The sequence below is a fragment of the Octodon degus genome, unplaced genomic scaffold (assembly GCF_000260255.1).
Source record: "Octodon degus isolate 3935 unplaced genomic scaffold, OctDeg1.0 scaffold00011, whole genome shotgun sequence".
Lineage (NCBI taxonomy): Eukaryota > Metazoa > Chordata > Mammalia > Rodentia > Octodontidae > Octodon > Octodon degus.
In genome coordinates this window covers 58,102-74,027 of record NW_004524587.1, presented here as the reverse complement: position 1 = coordinate 74,027, position 15,926 = coordinate 58,102, and the positions used below count along the sequence as shown (strand labels likewise).

The 15,926-nt window shown below is 55.1% G+C and overlaps 1 protein-coding gene across 1 annotated transcript in view; it reads left to right on the top strand.

The window, feature by feature from the left end:
• Window positions 1-15,926, top strand: part of LOC101587236 (1-phosphatidylinositol 4,5-bisphosphate phosphodiesterase gamma-2) — a 129,634-nt gene that overhangs the window by 76,650 nt on the left and 37,058 nt on the right. The window contains exons 8-14 of the mRNA XM_004625757.3: window positions 2,708-2,751; window positions 4,207-4,279; window positions 7,198-7,299; window positions 8,021-8,139; window positions 9,993-10,078; window positions 11,434-11,554; window positions 12,026-12,194. Coding sequence (XP_004625814.1) covers window positions 2,708-2,751; window positions 4,207-4,279; window positions 7,198-7,299; window positions 8,021-8,139; window positions 9,993-10,078; window positions 11,434-11,554; window positions 12,026-12,194 — 714 coding nt within the window. The remainder of the gene's footprint in view (window positions 1-2,707; window positions 2,752-4,206; window positions 4,280-7,197; window positions 7,300-8,020; window positions 8,140-9,992; window positions 10,079-11,433; window positions 11,555-12,025; window positions 12,195-15,926) is intronic.

Here is a 15,926-nt window from a genome sequence, read left to right as displayed (position 1 = left end):
AAGTTTGGATTTATCCAGCTGTGCCTGGCTTGGGTCTGGCTGCTGTGCTCAGTTCCTTCCTGTTGCTGCCCTTGGGGATGAACCTGTTGTTCCCGTCTGGCAAGATGTTCTGCTTCTGGAGTAGCTGGGTGGTTCTGTCCCCTACACTCTCTGCAAGGATTGCAGCTGAAGGGTTTCACCCTAGGCCTGTGTGCCAGGCCTGAGCTGAGTATGGAGGGGAAAAGGTGGAGTAGTGGGGAGAGGCAGCTCTCCCACACACTCACTGGGCCAGGGTTGGACTGGATCTGGGGGTTCCCAGAACGCAACAGAAATTCCTACTTTGTGGGCGGGGTGTGGAGGGGTACTACAGAGTGATGGGGGGCATCCCAAGAGGGTGAAAGAGGGGGTCACCCATGCTGCACCTGGGCTGGGACCAGTACGTCATGCCAGCACAGGGTAGCCGGAAGCTATCCCACACACTCACTGTGCCTGGGCTAGAACTGGATCTGGAGGTTCTCGGAATGCGGCAGAAATTCCTCCTGGGCAGGCGGGGTAGGGGAGGTGCTGCGGAGTAGTGGTGGGGGTATCCCAAGGGGGTGGAAGAGGGTCTCACCCATGCTGCGCCTGGGCTGGAACCAGTAGGTCCCGCCTGCGCAGGGTAGCCGGAAGCTCTCCCACACACTCATTGGGCCTGGGCTAGGACTGGATCTTGCCCCTGAGTTCTTGAGGGAACATATGTCCTAGATAAAGAGAGGGTGCTTGCAGGTGGCAGGCAACAGGCTTCAAAGCAAAACTGACCTTCGTTTACCATTTTCCCTGGCCCTTGGGGTGGGCTCAGTGCAGAAGCATGGGAGACCAGCGGTGACTCACCCAGTGCCAAAGCTGTCCAGGAAGGTGCAGCGCAGCTCGGAGGACAGGCCTGAGGTGCAGGTGCTCTGAGGTCTGAGCTCTCCATCGGGGTGGCTGTGCCACCCAAATAGGGTGTGTGAGGTTTAGGAAGGATCTGACTACATGGGGAGCATCCATCTGCCGAGTACACGTCACTTAGGTGCCAGCTTGGCCCCTGAATTGGTTATTGAAGTTAAAACAGACAAAATGGTGAATTAAAATGGAGAGATCAAGGAAAAAAAACACAAACCCGAAAACAAGACCGGTCTTCTCTGAAGTTCTTGTAGAATTTGCAGTGAATCTGTTGGAACCTGACCTTTCCTCAGTTGGTAATTTTGGTATTACTTCTTCAATTTTATTGACTTATACTGGGTTTGTCAGGATTTTTATATCTTCTTGGTTCAGCTTTGATTATATATATATATATCATAATCTATCCATTTCTTATGTATTTTCCATTTTATTAGAGTACATTTTCTCAAAGCAGTTACGTGATCTTCTCGATTTCAACAGACTCCATTGTGCTTTTGCCGTTTCCACTTCTAGTTGCACAGAAGTCGAGTCCTTCCGTTTCTTACTTTGGTAAACTTGCCTAAGTACTGGTCTGTTCTGTTTATTCTTTCAAACAAGTGACTCCAATTTATTGAATCTTTGTATTTTTGTCTGTTTCACCAATTTCTGCTCTGATCTTTAAACTTTCCTTCCTATTCTAGCTTTGGATTTGGATTGTTCTTGTGTTCCTAGAACCTTGAGCTTATTTACATGAATGTGTTCTATTTTCGTGGTGTGGGCATTTATTGTGTACTGTAGGTTTCAGTACATTGTGTTGACATTATCATTTGGTTGTAGGAACTGTCTAACTTCATCCTTAAGTTCATCCATGACCAAACCCCAATACAATGAAAACAAAAAAAGAGGAAAAGAAAGAAAAAATAAAGAACAAATACAACAACACATACATACACAAAGAGATTTCTCGTAATTTCTGAGTGTGTGATTTTCGTCCAAGGTCTACAGTTCTGGGATAGTATCCAAGTCAGGACATGTGCCTGCTCATGCTGGTGGATAAAGAAGGCAGCCAGACCCCACTCTCTGTGGATGTAGGTGCCAGCAGGCAGTTGGCTTAGGAGAGTGCCAGGGCCACGACTTGCAAATCCAGAGGGACTCAGGCTGGAGCTGGCCTCCGGCTTGGGGGGTGGAGCCTTTCGCTCTCCTTCCAGCCCATGCCCTGACCGGAGCTCTCTCATGGCTGTTTCTCACCCAGTCACTGCGGGAACGTAACACTGGGACCCCTGTGGTGAAGCCATCCTATGGCTTCTCTGAGTCCTGTGTTCAAACAGTCAGCCCCTCCCTGGAACGGCATCTGACTGAGCACTGTCTCCAGGGGCTATGGATCTACTTTTCTCTTTTCTTCTCCATGTGGCTGCTTCACAGCGCATGGCTTCTGAATCTCAGAGATGCTGCGGAGTTGTTGCTCACCACCCCACCAGTTCCCAGAACTCTCGCCACAATGTGGCTCTTCAAAATATCAAGGCAGGGTTGTTTGAGGCTGCAGAATAATATGCAGAGCGGGGAACAAGAGCAAACAGAGATGTACATGTTGTGATAAACTAGGATAAAATATAGTTAAATGAATATCTCCACAGCAGACTCTAGCAGGCCCCCAGGGTGTCAAGAGTAGCTGTATTTCAGGAATCAGATTGAAAAGGTGAAGATGATGTCCACCCTTCACACCATGAGTTTGTTACGTTTGATTAGCTACAGCTAGCAGGAATGATGTTGATGATTTTTTATAAGCACATCTTCTCATTGGCTTTATTTTGTGTGTTTTCCATTTCAGATTCTTGATGAATTCAAGAAGGATTCCTCTGCCTTCCTCCTGGGGTGAGGACCCTTTGGGTGGCTGATGGCAGGCCTTCTGTGTCCTATGACCAGTGGCCTCTAGGCAGTCCTGAGCCTGGGCCTGGCCCGTGGCAGCAGCACCGATTGTAGAGTGCTCTGGGTCATCAGGGTTCTGGGGCTCAGGGAACCTTCCTGACCCTGCGTCTCAGGTCTTGAGGAGTTCACAGGTTTCACCGAAGCACAGGGCTAGGAATGGGCAGAGGAGCCTGGGAAATGGCTGGCTCAGCTGGCTGAGCATGCGCCGTGGCACCTGCAGTGCTCCCCGAGCTGCTCAGCATGTGTTCTCAGCTTGGGGACAAAGTGATGACACTGTCGAGCCAGTGCTGCAGGGCTTTTCAGGACCTTTCCTAGACTTTGAGATTCCCCAAGTGGGGGAATTAGAAGGCGCTTGTGTTCTCCAAGACTGTTACCGGGAGATGCGTTTGCCGTGGAGTTAGCGGGGCCTAGAGCACAGCTATGGCACACAGCCCGAGGCTTTGCTGGCGCCTTCCCACGCAGAGCCCCAGGACTCCAAGGCCCGGAGGAGTCTGACCTCCCAGGGCACGTGGATGAGAAGGCAGGTGTGAGACACAAGGCTGGTGGGAGGGGACAGAAGCTGACTTGGAAGGGGGACCCCGACCTTGGGCAAAGGCAGGCGGCTGCGGGCGCATTTTACCTCCTCAAGTGGCTTAGAGGGCTTCCTTCCCACCCTCCTCTGAGCCCCATCAGTGTCCCATCTGGGCAGTTCCATCCTACAGGATGTGTGTCCCCAGAGTACCAGTGTGCCTCATGTCAATCCAGTGAGACCCTAGCATCCCACTGAGTCTGGATGCCTGCAGAGTCTGGACGCCAAGTGGTATCTGTCACAACTGTTGGCTGCAGTGGGGTCTGGCCTGTATAGGGACACAGACCTCTGCTGGAGCAGGAGCCTTGTGACATGGGGCCCCCGGCCATGGCTGGCATGGTGCAGTGATGTCCCTGTCCTCAGAGGGCTCAGCAGACTCTGGAGTTCATTATCCCAGTCTCAGCTCCTGCTAAACAGGCTCTGGGCGGGGCCCTGTGCTGCTGCAGGTGGCCAAGCCTGCTCTCCCCACCTCCCCACCCTTCCCTTTACTGTCAGCTCTTTGCACCTGCAGCTGGCCTCAGGCACTCTTGAGGATTAAGCATCCACCTCTCCAGAAGGCCTCCTGGTCCTCCAGGTCTGGGATAGGACCCCTGGGCCACTCCCCAGCGCCTCTTCTTGCTGTCCTGGCCTCTGGTTTTACTGTCTTGACAACTTTGCTCCTGTGGTGCAGCTCAGATCTCAGGCGGGCCCAGGACCACAGGGTGGGAGGTGGAGGAGGGGAGGGGACGCACACAGAGGGACACGTGGTGCCTGTGCAGGGTGGGGGTGCTCTGGGGGTCAAAGACCCTCTGTGGTATGTGTCCCTAAGGAGTGTCCCCTTTCGTTGTGCACAGGAACACTGACAGGCCCGATGGATCAGCCGTTTACCTGCAGGACTTCCAGCGGTTTCTAGTACATGAGCAGCAGGTGAGCAGACAGTGGAACTGCGGAGGGTGGGGAGCGGGAGCGCATGGCTGTGTCCTGGGGGCACCGAGGAGCGGGAGCGCATGGCTGTGTCCTGGGGGCACCGGGCTTTCCCACTTGGGTCCTGCACAGCCTGAGATAAGCATGGGGCGCTGAAATGAAGGGGGTGGAGGAACAGTGCTGGGCCCTGCTGGGCGGGCAGTCGCGTGAGGCAAAGAAAGAATTGCGCCCTTTTCTCTTTCCCGCTGTGCTCTCCTTTACACTGAATCCCAGCCTTCGCAGGCAGCTGTTAAAGCGAAATCCATTTCCTTCCTGGGAATAAGCAGCCTTCCTCCATCACCTGCCGACCTGAGATGCAGATTTGGCGCCACCTAGTGGCGATCAACTTTACTTCAGGGAGAATCACAGCCCCTGAAACTCCCCCTGGTGGGGGGCGGTGCTCAGAAACCAGGTCTTGGGGCCTGAGAGATCAGGGCAGCCCCCCCCCCCCCCCGAACATCTCTGTGGCCTTTGAGGTGCTGGGTGCTCATGTGTGAGGACCATCGCAGCACTTGAGCTGCAGATGAGGAGGCACTTTCTAGAGCACACTTTGGCTGTACACAGTTAGGAAGAAAACGTGAATGTGCTTTGCTGAAGTGGTGCCCTTCAGCCTGGCATGGCGGCCCTGCCCGTGATCGCAGCGCTCGGGGAGGCTGAGGCGGGAGCATCACACGACTGAGCCTGGGTAACGTGGTGGCTTGCAAAGACTCTACTTCAAAATAAAATAAGAGCCAGAGATGCGGCTCAGTGTGAAGGCCCTGGGCTCAATCCTTAATACTAATACTAATACTAATACTAATAAAATCCTGCCAAAAGCCAGGCCCCCAATCAAAAGCAAATCCACATCCAAAACCCAGACCACGTGGCTGTCCATGGCACTGTCCATGGCAAGGAGACTGGCACTGTCATAGCAGTGAAAACTCGGGAGCACTCTGGTTCCTGGGTGACTGCTGGGTGCACCCCATGGCCCGCTGGCAAGTTACATAGGAAAGGCTACAGCAGCCGAGCCTGGGCCTGGGCTCTACCTGGGCACCTGGCCGGTTATTTCACGGTGCCAGCCAGTGAGACGAGGGGCTGTGCCGAGCTCCACCCAGGGCTGGGTAAGGCCTGAGCCCAAGCTGACTGCGTCTCTGGCATCTTTATTTCTACCATGATTCTCTGCCGCTTCTGTTATCGCAGGTGCCTGGCATGGTCACAAGCCCCCCAAGAGGCGGTTTTCACTCTAGAGTGTGGAGCAGCGCTTCCCTCTCCTTGGGGCAGGAGGCCTTGTTAGGCTCGGCAGGGCAGCCCAGGTTGTGCTGGCCAAGAGCCCCCCTTTGTAATAGAAGCAAAGCTTGAGGGGGAAGGAAGGGGGGCGGCCCGGCTGTCTGGGCCACTTGGGCCAGGCGGGGTGCTGGCACTGGAGGGCCTACAATTTGCATTTCCTGCTGTCATGTTCAAAGATGTTAGCCCTGCGTCCAAGGGCGGTCCCTGTTCCATGGCCTCCAGGCCGCTTTGTGTCCCTGACCCAGGCAGACCTGCAGGTCAACCACAAGGCTCAGGGTGGCTTCACGCCCTGTGTGGGGAGGCGGGGCCTCACCACCTGGGAGTCTTGTGGCCCCTCCTCCTGGCCACACACACATCTGGTGCCCTTTAGCTTCTGCTGTCCACAAGGAGAGAGGCTTTAGAATATTTGACACCCAGCAAGCATCAGTCAAAGTTGAGCTGTGTGTCCTTGTTCACCTGGGTTGTCTAAGGGTGCTTGGGGCTTCAGCGTAGAGAGGGACATAATAGAGTCCCTCTGTTAATAGAACTTTGTTATATGTTCTTTTTTGTGAAAGCCCTCCAGAATTTTTTTAAAATTTTTTTTATTTTTAAATTTTCGTTAATTTTAATGAGAAAGAAATAGCAATGAGACAGTTTCAAAACAGGTTAGTAGGACAGTTACAATAATTTATACACTGCATATTGTTGTCTTCATAGTAGTTATTCATAGTACTAAGACATAGCGCTTAGTACAAATCTTTCTTCTCAATGAAAGTTGAGAAGGATTTTTTTTTTTTTTTTTTTTGACTGGCTCAGGCTGCCTTAAGGGCAGGTCTGGTAAGGCATGGGGAGTTGGGATTGAACTGCGGTCCCCTGTGCCTGACTGCGTTTTGCCCCAGCAGGCGCTTAAACAACTTAGCTAGCCTTCAAGCCCCCAAATCACTTTGTGTGTGTGTGTGTGAGAGAGAGATACTGGGGATTGAACTCAGAACCCTGTGCTTGCCAGCCGGCACGTATTCTACTGAGCTATCTCCCCGGCCCTAGGCTTCTAGAATTTCTAACACTATGTAGAAGCCACTGTGGGACATTGTCAATGAGCAGCATTACTTGGCTGACTCCCTGAAGAGGGGGCCTTTTTATCTTTGCAGCAGCCTTCGCACTGAGCTACGTTCCCAGCTCTTTTTAAAAAATTCTTTTGAGAAAAGGTAAACTAAGTCACCAAGGATGGGTTTGAACTTGCAGTCCTCCTGCCTCAGCCTCCCGGAGTGCTCTGAGTACAAGCGCGCACAACTACGCCTGACCCCAAGGTAGCATTTCATTCGATTCTGGGTCTGTCTTCCAACGTTTTGTGGGCTGCAGCCCCGCGCACGTCTTGGCCGTGGCGGCTGAGCCTGTGCAGGGCAGGGTCGCGTGAAGCACACGACCACCCTGCGGCCCCCGCAGCCTGAGGTGCTCAGGCTCTGGACCTGGCAGCGAGCGTTCGCTGACGCCCAGGACGAGGCCTCCAGCACGGCGCTGGTGCCCGGTGAATTCAGGATTAGCTGCCAGCTCCGTCTGTCACGGCCGCCGGATGGACGCAGGGCGGGGAAGAATGCTGTCCGTGCTTCTGCGTGATTGCTGTCCTCGGTCTGTTTCAGGAGCTGTGGGCTCAGGATCTGAACAAGGTCCGGGAGCGCATGACGAAGTTCATCGACGACACCATGCGGGAGACCGCCGAGCCCTTCCTGTTTGTGGACGAGGTGCGTGCTGGGCTCCCGTCCGGACAGCGCGGCGCTTCACTCGGGCCCGGTCCTCCGAGCCTTAGCTTCTGCTCTTCCCTTGGCGGGAGTCGCTGCCAGGGCAGGTTTCTCGGATCTTGGATCTCCAGCCTGGCCTTCTCCTCTGCCGTTTCCAGAGTCCGGTTATGGAATTCTCCACTAGGGGGCGCCTGCCACCGGGGCCAGAGGAGCCCTGAGCCAGAGAACCCAGGGGGGCGGGAGGGCTGCGCTGGACCTTGGGTGGGCAGTGGGGCCATGGCACGGCGGGAAGCGGGGACCCCGGGCCCCAGGAGGCTGCTCCCAGGAACAAGACATGGCCCGCCCAGGTCACGCAGGCTTCTCACTTTTCTACGAAGGGGCCTGAAGTTGGGGTGGTAAATTCGCAGCCTGGACCCTGAGCTCCAGGCAGCGCTCTGGTCCTTCAGTTGGTGGTGGGGCCCAGTGCGCTGTCACCGTTGGGACCGAAGCTTCTGTGTGGGAGGCAGGTGCCTTGTGGGGTCAGGTACTTCGGGATAAACATTAGGGAAGGAGAGGATCGGCCAGGTCCCTCCAACGCGCGTCAGTGCGGCCTGTTGTGGTCTGAGCCACCCTGAAACCCTGGGCCCTGAGGTTAGGTGGCCACCTCGGGTGCTGCCCCCTCCCGTGTGGCTCAAGGCAGCCATCTCTGCTGTCCCCACCATGCTTCTATCTGTGACTCTTTCAGTTCCTCACGTACCTGTTTTCCCGAGAAAATAGCATCTGGGATGCGAAGCACGACGTGGTGGACATGCAGGACATGAACAACCCGCTGTCCCATTACTGGATCTCCTCGTCCCACAACACGTGAGTCTCGGGACGGGAGCGGTGTGCGCCCATATCCCTCACCCTGGACGGCACAGAAGCTTCTGGAAGGGGTGGGCACACAGCTTCTTCTCCCAGGAAGTTGGGGATTAAAAGTCCTTTGTGGCCCCGATAAGGAAAGTCAGCCCACGCGCTGCCTCAGAGCCGGGCATCTCAGGGGCTTTGGCAAAGCAACCAAGTAGCCGTGGAACTCAGGTTGAGGGTGCATCCACCAGGGGTGCGCAGCAACCGAGGCTCTGCTGAGTGTGTCTGCCTGGAATGTGGGCGGGTGGTTGGGGAAGCCATGAGGTGAGAGGGGCATTTCAGACAGAGGAGCAGCCAAGGGGAGTCTGTGAGGCTGGAGGCTGCAGGGCCAGTGAGGGTCTGAGCTTGTGTGTCGCAGCAAGAAGCCGCTGTCGGCTTTGAACATGTTCCATGAAGCACTAGGGGCGCTGCATGACTGTCCCCCTGGGCAGCTTGTGCTGCTGGGGGTAGCCATGGTATACTCGTGCATGTACCAGTGGTGGATAAGATGTTCCATTACATAGCGAATTAAACCCAGAGCGCCATGTTCAGATCGACCTGTTTGGATACTCACTGTGCCTGCAAGGAGGGAGAGAAGGCGGTGCAGTTAGGTTCCCGTACTTAGTCCAACTTACAGGGAGCGGGAGCCCTGGTGAGCAGGCTGTGGTGGTGCATTCCCAGTGTCCTCCGGGGGCTGCAGGAGGCCTTCGGCTGTCCTGTTGTCCTTGGGGATTTGGGCAGGTAGAATCTTTTTCAGGGGCAAATTGATTTCACAGTTGTCTGTTCTTCACCATGTCCACGGTTTCGAGGGCTTTGGGCTAAGATGGTGGATCCTACTCAACCTTGAAGGTTCCTCAGAACCTTGATGCATACAGAGGAGCGAGGGGAAGAGGCGGGTGCAGAAACAGAAGTGGTTTGTGCATCTGGTGCACGTGGCTCACAGCATGTGAAGCCCTCCTGTGGCAGCTGGGTTCCGATTACGGTTTGGGTCTAGATGCCCCCTCACAGCCTCCTGTGCTCCAAGGGGGGTGTTTTGCAAGTGGCCAGATCTTGGGAGTGTGAATGTGGATTGAGGGCGTGTGATGCTGGAGTTAAGCTGTGTGGTGCTAAATTAGTCCACTGACTGCAATTAACATAGTCCTGAGTGGCACCACCCAAAAGGCCGGTACCCTGGATGGAATATAAGGGCCAGAAAGAAGGCAGGCTTGCTGCTGCTTGCTGCTTCTGCTGCTCCTGCTGCTTGCTGCCTTCTGCCTTCCATGCCATGAGCTGCTTCTCCTCTGTGGTGAGCTGCTTCTCTCTGTGATGCCCCTCTGCCATGCTGCCCTGCCTTGGAGCCAGCGACTCTGGACTGAAACCTCTACAAACTGTGAGCTCAATAAACATTTTCTCCCTTCACTAGTGTGTGGCAGGTATTTTGTCCCAATAGTGAGAAAATTGGCTAACCGAGTACCTTTCTGTGCTGGCCTCAGCCCTTGCTAGCACAGTACAAGCCCCCCTCTGCTTCTGCCAAGGGCCTGGGGTGGGCAGCTACAGGCTCAAGCTCGTTCACCATCTGCTCCTCCTCACTCTTGAGATGCTTTGACTGAGTTCTGCTAGAAAGAGTGTGCTGTCCCAAGCCTACAACTGGATGGCCCGGGTGGTCACTGGCCATGTCCCACAGGGGGATTACAACCAGCATGGCCATGGGATTGCAGTGACCCAGATCATAGCCTGATGTATTTCTGAGGAGGAAGAACTTAGGATCTTCGGGGCTCAGACTGCAAAGTTCCCCTAGGCTGCCCCGAGGCTCAGGGTCCCTCCCCACATGGCCACTTGGCTGTCTCCTTCAGGTACCTCACAGGTGACCAGTTGCGCAGCGAGTCGTCCACGGAAGCATACGTCCGCTGCCTGCGCATGGGCTGCCGCTGTATTGAGTGTGAGTAGCTTGGCCGGAGGGTACAGCGTGGTGAACAGGGTGTGGGGCTCTGGAACTGCTTGGTGCCGATTTGGTAAAAAGGCCCTAAAGGTGGAACAGGCTGAGGGAAACACAGTCCCAATGGTATATGGGCTGAGGGATGCGGCCAAGGACTTTACCCTAGGAGACAGCTGTCCCTGCGGCCAGGAGAGGCACCTCGAGCTACTGGGCAGTGACTGGTGTCCAGGGATCCTAATGCAGGATGGTGGGGCTGATGCATCCTCAGCCCTCCCTGTTTTCAGGGGCGACTGAATCAGTGGCCTCTGGAATAGCACTGGTCCTAGGTGCCCCAGGTTCTGCGTGTCACCTGCACTGGGGGATCTGTGACCAACCACTAGGAGGACAGCCAGCTGGTGTCTGGACCTGGGCCACAGCGAGGACCTTGTTGCCATCCTGCCTTCTGTGCCCTCCTTGGCTCTTCTCCTACCAGCCTCACTCATTCACCAAGGGTCTGTGGGGCTGTATGAGTCAGCTCCCCATTACTATGACAACATACCTGCTCTGTGAGCTCATAGCCATTAGGGCCCTTCCTTTGCTTCACAGCTCTGGATGTGGGGCCCAGGCTTTGGCCTCGGCTGTGGCTTTTGTGGTGGGAGAGCAGAGCAGGACAAACTTGCTTGCATCACAGCTGGGAGCAGAGGAGAAAGGAAAAAGGAGAGGCTGGGGTCCCTTGGTGCCCTTCAAGGACATGGGATGACCTCAGTGACCTAAAGACCCCTCGAGTAGCCCCACCTCCCAAAGCCCCAGCAAAGCTTCCCCGAGGTGCCTCCATAGGCCTGCGCTTTTGTCGACACAGCGCCTTTGGGGGCACTCCACCCTCTGTAGCAGTGTGTTGGCCTGCAAAGAGGCACAAACCCTGGACCCAGCTCCAGGACTGCCAGAAATGCACAACACGGTATCACAGCCTAGCAGCTGGTATGCCACGTACCTGGCCTAATTCATGCTCTTACCCTTATGAACAAGCAAATGTGCAAACACATGTGAGAAACCGTCGGCTCCTGCTTCCTCCCAGGGTTGCAAATCTCTAGATCCTTCTTCACCATCTATTTCTGTTTGAATGTTTTCTCTCAAATTTTCTCATTTCTCTGTGTTATTTCCACGGGCACAAAAGGCAAGCCAAGGTTTATGGAGCTGAAATCATAAGCGCAGTATGAATATCTGATTCCCATGGTGGCACTGGCATTCATTTCTCTTGGAGAAATGTTGCGCCAAGTCAAGGACACCTGTGTGCTGGTGGGGGCCACCCTGATTCTGAGTCCTGGCACCGAGAGGGGCAGACCTGCCAGCTGGGGCTGAGGCTGCCGCGTTTCCCACAGTGGACTGCTGGGACGGGCCTGACGGAAAGCCGATCATCTACCATGGCTGGACGCGGACCACTAAGATCAAGTTCGACGACGTGGTGCAGGCCATCAGAGACCACGCCTTCGTCACCTCGAGGTCAGTGGGCTGAAGTCCAGGTGGCTTAAGGGGAGAGCAGCTAGGGTTGGATGGATGGACAGACACACGTCACTCCCGGCCTCCCCAAACACTAGAGCCCTGGACTCGGTCGTATCCAGAGTCATTGCCAAGGGCTGGCAAGAGGCCCTCTGGCCTCTGTGGAGTGACAGCGACCTTTAAGCAGGGCTGGTAGAACCCAGCAGAAAGGGTTCTGGGCTCGCTCTCGCTGAGCTTGAACCCGGCTCTGTCAATTACCAGTGCAGCTGTGAAGTCTCATTGTGCTGACTTGTTCTGAGTGCTTAGCACTGTGCCTGGTAGATGCGGAGTGGGAGCCGAGCCCGGGGCGTGGGCCTCCGGGATAGATGCACGACCACGAGCCCACCAGGGCTGTGCCAAAGCCTGGGCATCTCCCAGTCAGCCAGGCCACGGGGACAGCGCCAGCCGGACCCCAGCCTCGCCCTTCCGCCACAGCTTCCCTGTGATCCTGTCCATCGAGGAGCACTGCAGCGTGGAGCAGCAGCGGCACATGGCCAGGGTGTTCAAGGAGGTGCTGGGCGACCTGCTGCTGACCAGGCCCACAGAAGCCAGCGCTGACCAGCTGCCCTCGCCCAGCCAGCTGCGGGAGAAGATCATCATCAAGGTAGGTCGTGGGCTGCCGCTGTCCCCTGGCGAACCCGGGCCAGCTCTAGCCCTGCTTCCTGCCGGGCACTGCGACCTTGGGCAAGGTCAATGAGGCTGTCAGTGCCTCTGGGCGCCCCCCCCCCCCGGGGGGGGTGCTCAGGACGAGATGTGATGGAACTACATAGTGAATCTGTAAAGTTTTAGACATTACACTAAAAGAAACATGGCTATTGGTCTCTCTCAAAATGCTCCCTCTTGCTTCGAACACAGTGGTCCCATCATTTTTGCCACTTTCTAGAACAGTTTGGAAGTTCTCTTAGAGTACCTTTTATGAGGTGTGACCAAAAATGTGGTGACTGCATTTGCCAAGTACCATCCAAAGAAAGACAGGCTCGTGGAAACATGACAACGTGTCCTTGTCCTCGTCATTGCTCCAGCTGGCACTGCCTTTTCTGGCTCTTCTCCAAAATTAAAATGACCACGACAGGTAAAAGTTTTGAGTCAGTTCAGGACAGCAAGGCAGCCCAAACAGCACAGCTACAGACACAGAAGAGGCCTTTGACAGCTACTGCAGACGCTGCAAGAATGATGTGGTCAGTGTTAGGGGGAAGTGTTTTCAGGGCGGTTAATGGTAATGTGGCTTTTACTGCAATAAGCTTGTTATTTAAGGAGTCACCACATTTTTGATCACACTACATCTACAGCCTGCTTTGTCAGCTTGCTGGGAGCTGACTGTGGCCATGTGCTCAGCACACTGCCCTGGTGTCTGTGGCAGGGGCCCTGGAATTATGAAATCACAACTGCTCTTTTATTTCAGCACGTCTTCACCCCATAGCTTGGTGTTCCTGTTCTCGGCAGCTCTGGGGCTGGTGTGGGAAGTAGACAGCAAGGGCCCTGAGCACAGTGGGGTGGCAGGGCTGGTGCCCCTGGCTATGGGAGGGATACTGATTGTATCTTACCCTAGGGATGCCAAAGGAACAGTGGAGAATTGGTGTTCTCATGGCAGAGAGACCGGACGTGCAGTGGTTTATAGGAGGTGTGGGTTTATTTCTTCCTCAGAGGAGGGCAGATGTTCTGGAACCTTTGAGCTCTGGCCCATGGATGATTCAGGGCCCTGGGGTCCTTGTGTCCTGCTGAGCCATCTCCCACAGCAGGGCTTTCAGCAGGGGCCCCGCAGGCCTCCAAGAACCTGTGGTTAGAATTCGGTGAGCAGCGATGTGCGCTGCAGTGGGAAAAGGCTTGCATCTTACCTTCACCACGCTGCATGTAAAACTTAATGTTTCCTTCCATTATGAATGTTGGTAGCAAGCTGCATGGGCCTTGTTTCATATCGCATTTACAGTTGTTGCATCTCTCTCTCTCTCTCTCTTTATATTTTAAGGAAGGGTCTACACAGTGTTCAGGGTCTCACTACTAGATCAGACTTGTAGTGATCCTCCTGTTTATTACAGGTGTGCGCCACCACGCCCAGTCTCAATTGCCGTGCCCATGCACCCGGGGTGAGGGGGCAGCATGGCAGGCCCAGGGATTGAACTCCCAGTCCCTGCACCTGCTTGCAGGTGCTTTAATCTGTTGAGCTATTTGACCAGCCCTTAGATATCTCAAAATAACACTGTGCTCATCAGGACTTGAGGATCACGGAGATTATTACCTCTGCCTCTGCATCTTATTTAAGATGTTAACGAGGAAGCATGGTGATTAGCATATTCCAATTTTATTTAATCTTAGTCATTGTATTTCAATATAATTGCCTTCCCTGTCACTGTTTGTGCTGCTGAGAAGGGGGCTGCAGTGTTCCCAGATTTCACAGCACAGAATTGGCGAGGACTCGTTACTCTAGAGAGGGCACTGTCCTTGTATGGGGTGAAGCTGGGCTCGGGCACCTCAGAGTTCGCTTGCAGGACGGGGTTTTTTGGTGTTTAAGGCCGATGATTTCCTCGGGTCTGCCATGACCTGGTGGAATCTGAAGTATTGATCCGTCACCATTTGGGGAAGGCTGCATGGCTTCAGTGGACAGTGTCAGGCTGGGTGGAGGATGGACAGGTGGCGTGCCTTTGTACTTGTCCGGGCTGCTGTAACAATACCGTCAGCAGGTGGCTTATTTACCTCCATTCTGGCAGCTGGCAAGTTCTGGGTCTAGTGCCGCTGTGAGGCCTCTCCTGGTGTGCACTGCCAGCTGTCACGGTGTCCCCACGTGGAGGGAGGTGAGAGCACTGATCTCAGGAGGTCGGCATCCCGACCTCCTCACCTCCCAGAAAGCCCCCAACACCATTCCCCAGGGGAGGAGATTGCAGCATGTGATTTCGAGAGGACACAGCATGCCAACTGTAGCTCCAGGCAGAGAAGAGGGGGCCCTTCCAGGTTGGAGATAACATATGAGGATGTGGTGGTGACAGCACATGGCCCATGGCCTGATGGTCACTGGGGCACCAGGATCTCCTGGGCGAATTACTGTGGCCTAGGAGGTCACGATCACATGGAAACATCCCCAGAGAAACAGCAGATGGGGGGAGAGATTTGGCAGAGCCCACAAAGAAGGGGGTCTTGGCACCCATTGGGTGAGGGCATCAGCCCGGTGGGAGAGTTGGGGCAAGGTGCCCGGCTCCTGGGGCCAATCCCTGTGAGAGGCAGGGGCGCTGCCTGAAAGTTGAGGGCAGGGTGGGGCAAGAGCTTGACTGGGTGCCTGGCTTCTTCAGGCCTCAGGACCGCAGAGCTTCAGGGACCTGGTGGCCTCTGCTCTGACTTGCAGCTAGTCCACGGTTTCCTGCTCAGTTCGCGCTCTGTGCATACTCCCATTGTTGCTTCTGCTTTTGTTCTAGGGATGAAGTTCTGAGGTCCTTAGAGTCCCCAGTCCTTAGAGTTCCTGGTCGCCTATGACTCCCTGCTTCCCATTCCAGCGGATGGCGGTGGTGGCAGGTGTCAGAGTAAAGGTGTGCTGCATGTACACAGGGCAAGGTGTCAGTGTGACATTTCTTAGTGTCACCAGGACTCTGCAAGACAGATGCTGCCACCCCACCCCCAGGGCACTTCACAGATGTGGACACAGAGAGATAGAGGTTAAGCAGGTCACCTGAGGTCACTCTATTCCCAAAGAAGAGTCCGCACGCATATCTGTCTCTGAGGACTGTGTCCCCTTGTGTGCCACCATGTCATCCCCGACAGGACATATGGGGCCTGTTCTACTCTGCACACTTTTCACATCACAGCTTATGGGATCCAGGTGGACTGTCATATCCCCCCTTCACAAGATGGGTCACCGAATCATATTGTCACTTGGCTCTGAATTTGAGCCCATGTCCAACTCGTAAGCTTTAGTTCCCTCCCCAGGGCTCTGTCACCCCCAGTGCCTCAGTGCTGCTGAGGAGGTGTCCACGCTCACCTGGGTGAGTGTTATCATCACTACCTTAGTCGTGCGGGTGTGGCATGGGGGGCTGGAAAGTGTGTCACTGAGCCACTGTGCCTGCCGCCCCCTGCCCAGCCTGTGTGCCCACTGAGCACTCACGGTCTGCTGGACGCTGCCCTGGGACAGCCACTCTGCAGGAGAAGAGCAAAGTCCCTGCTTCCTGGGCTCAGGGTCTTGCAGAGAAGACAGAAGACAAACAGCTAAAGCAGGGCCAGGCCCCAGGGCAGCAGGGGCGGGAAGGTGTGCTCAGCTGCCCCACAGAGGAGGGAGAACTGCTCTGAGGAGGAGGGCCAGCGAGGGCCAGTGTGGTGTGGGGGGAGCCGGGCAGCAGGGGCGGGAAGGTGTGCT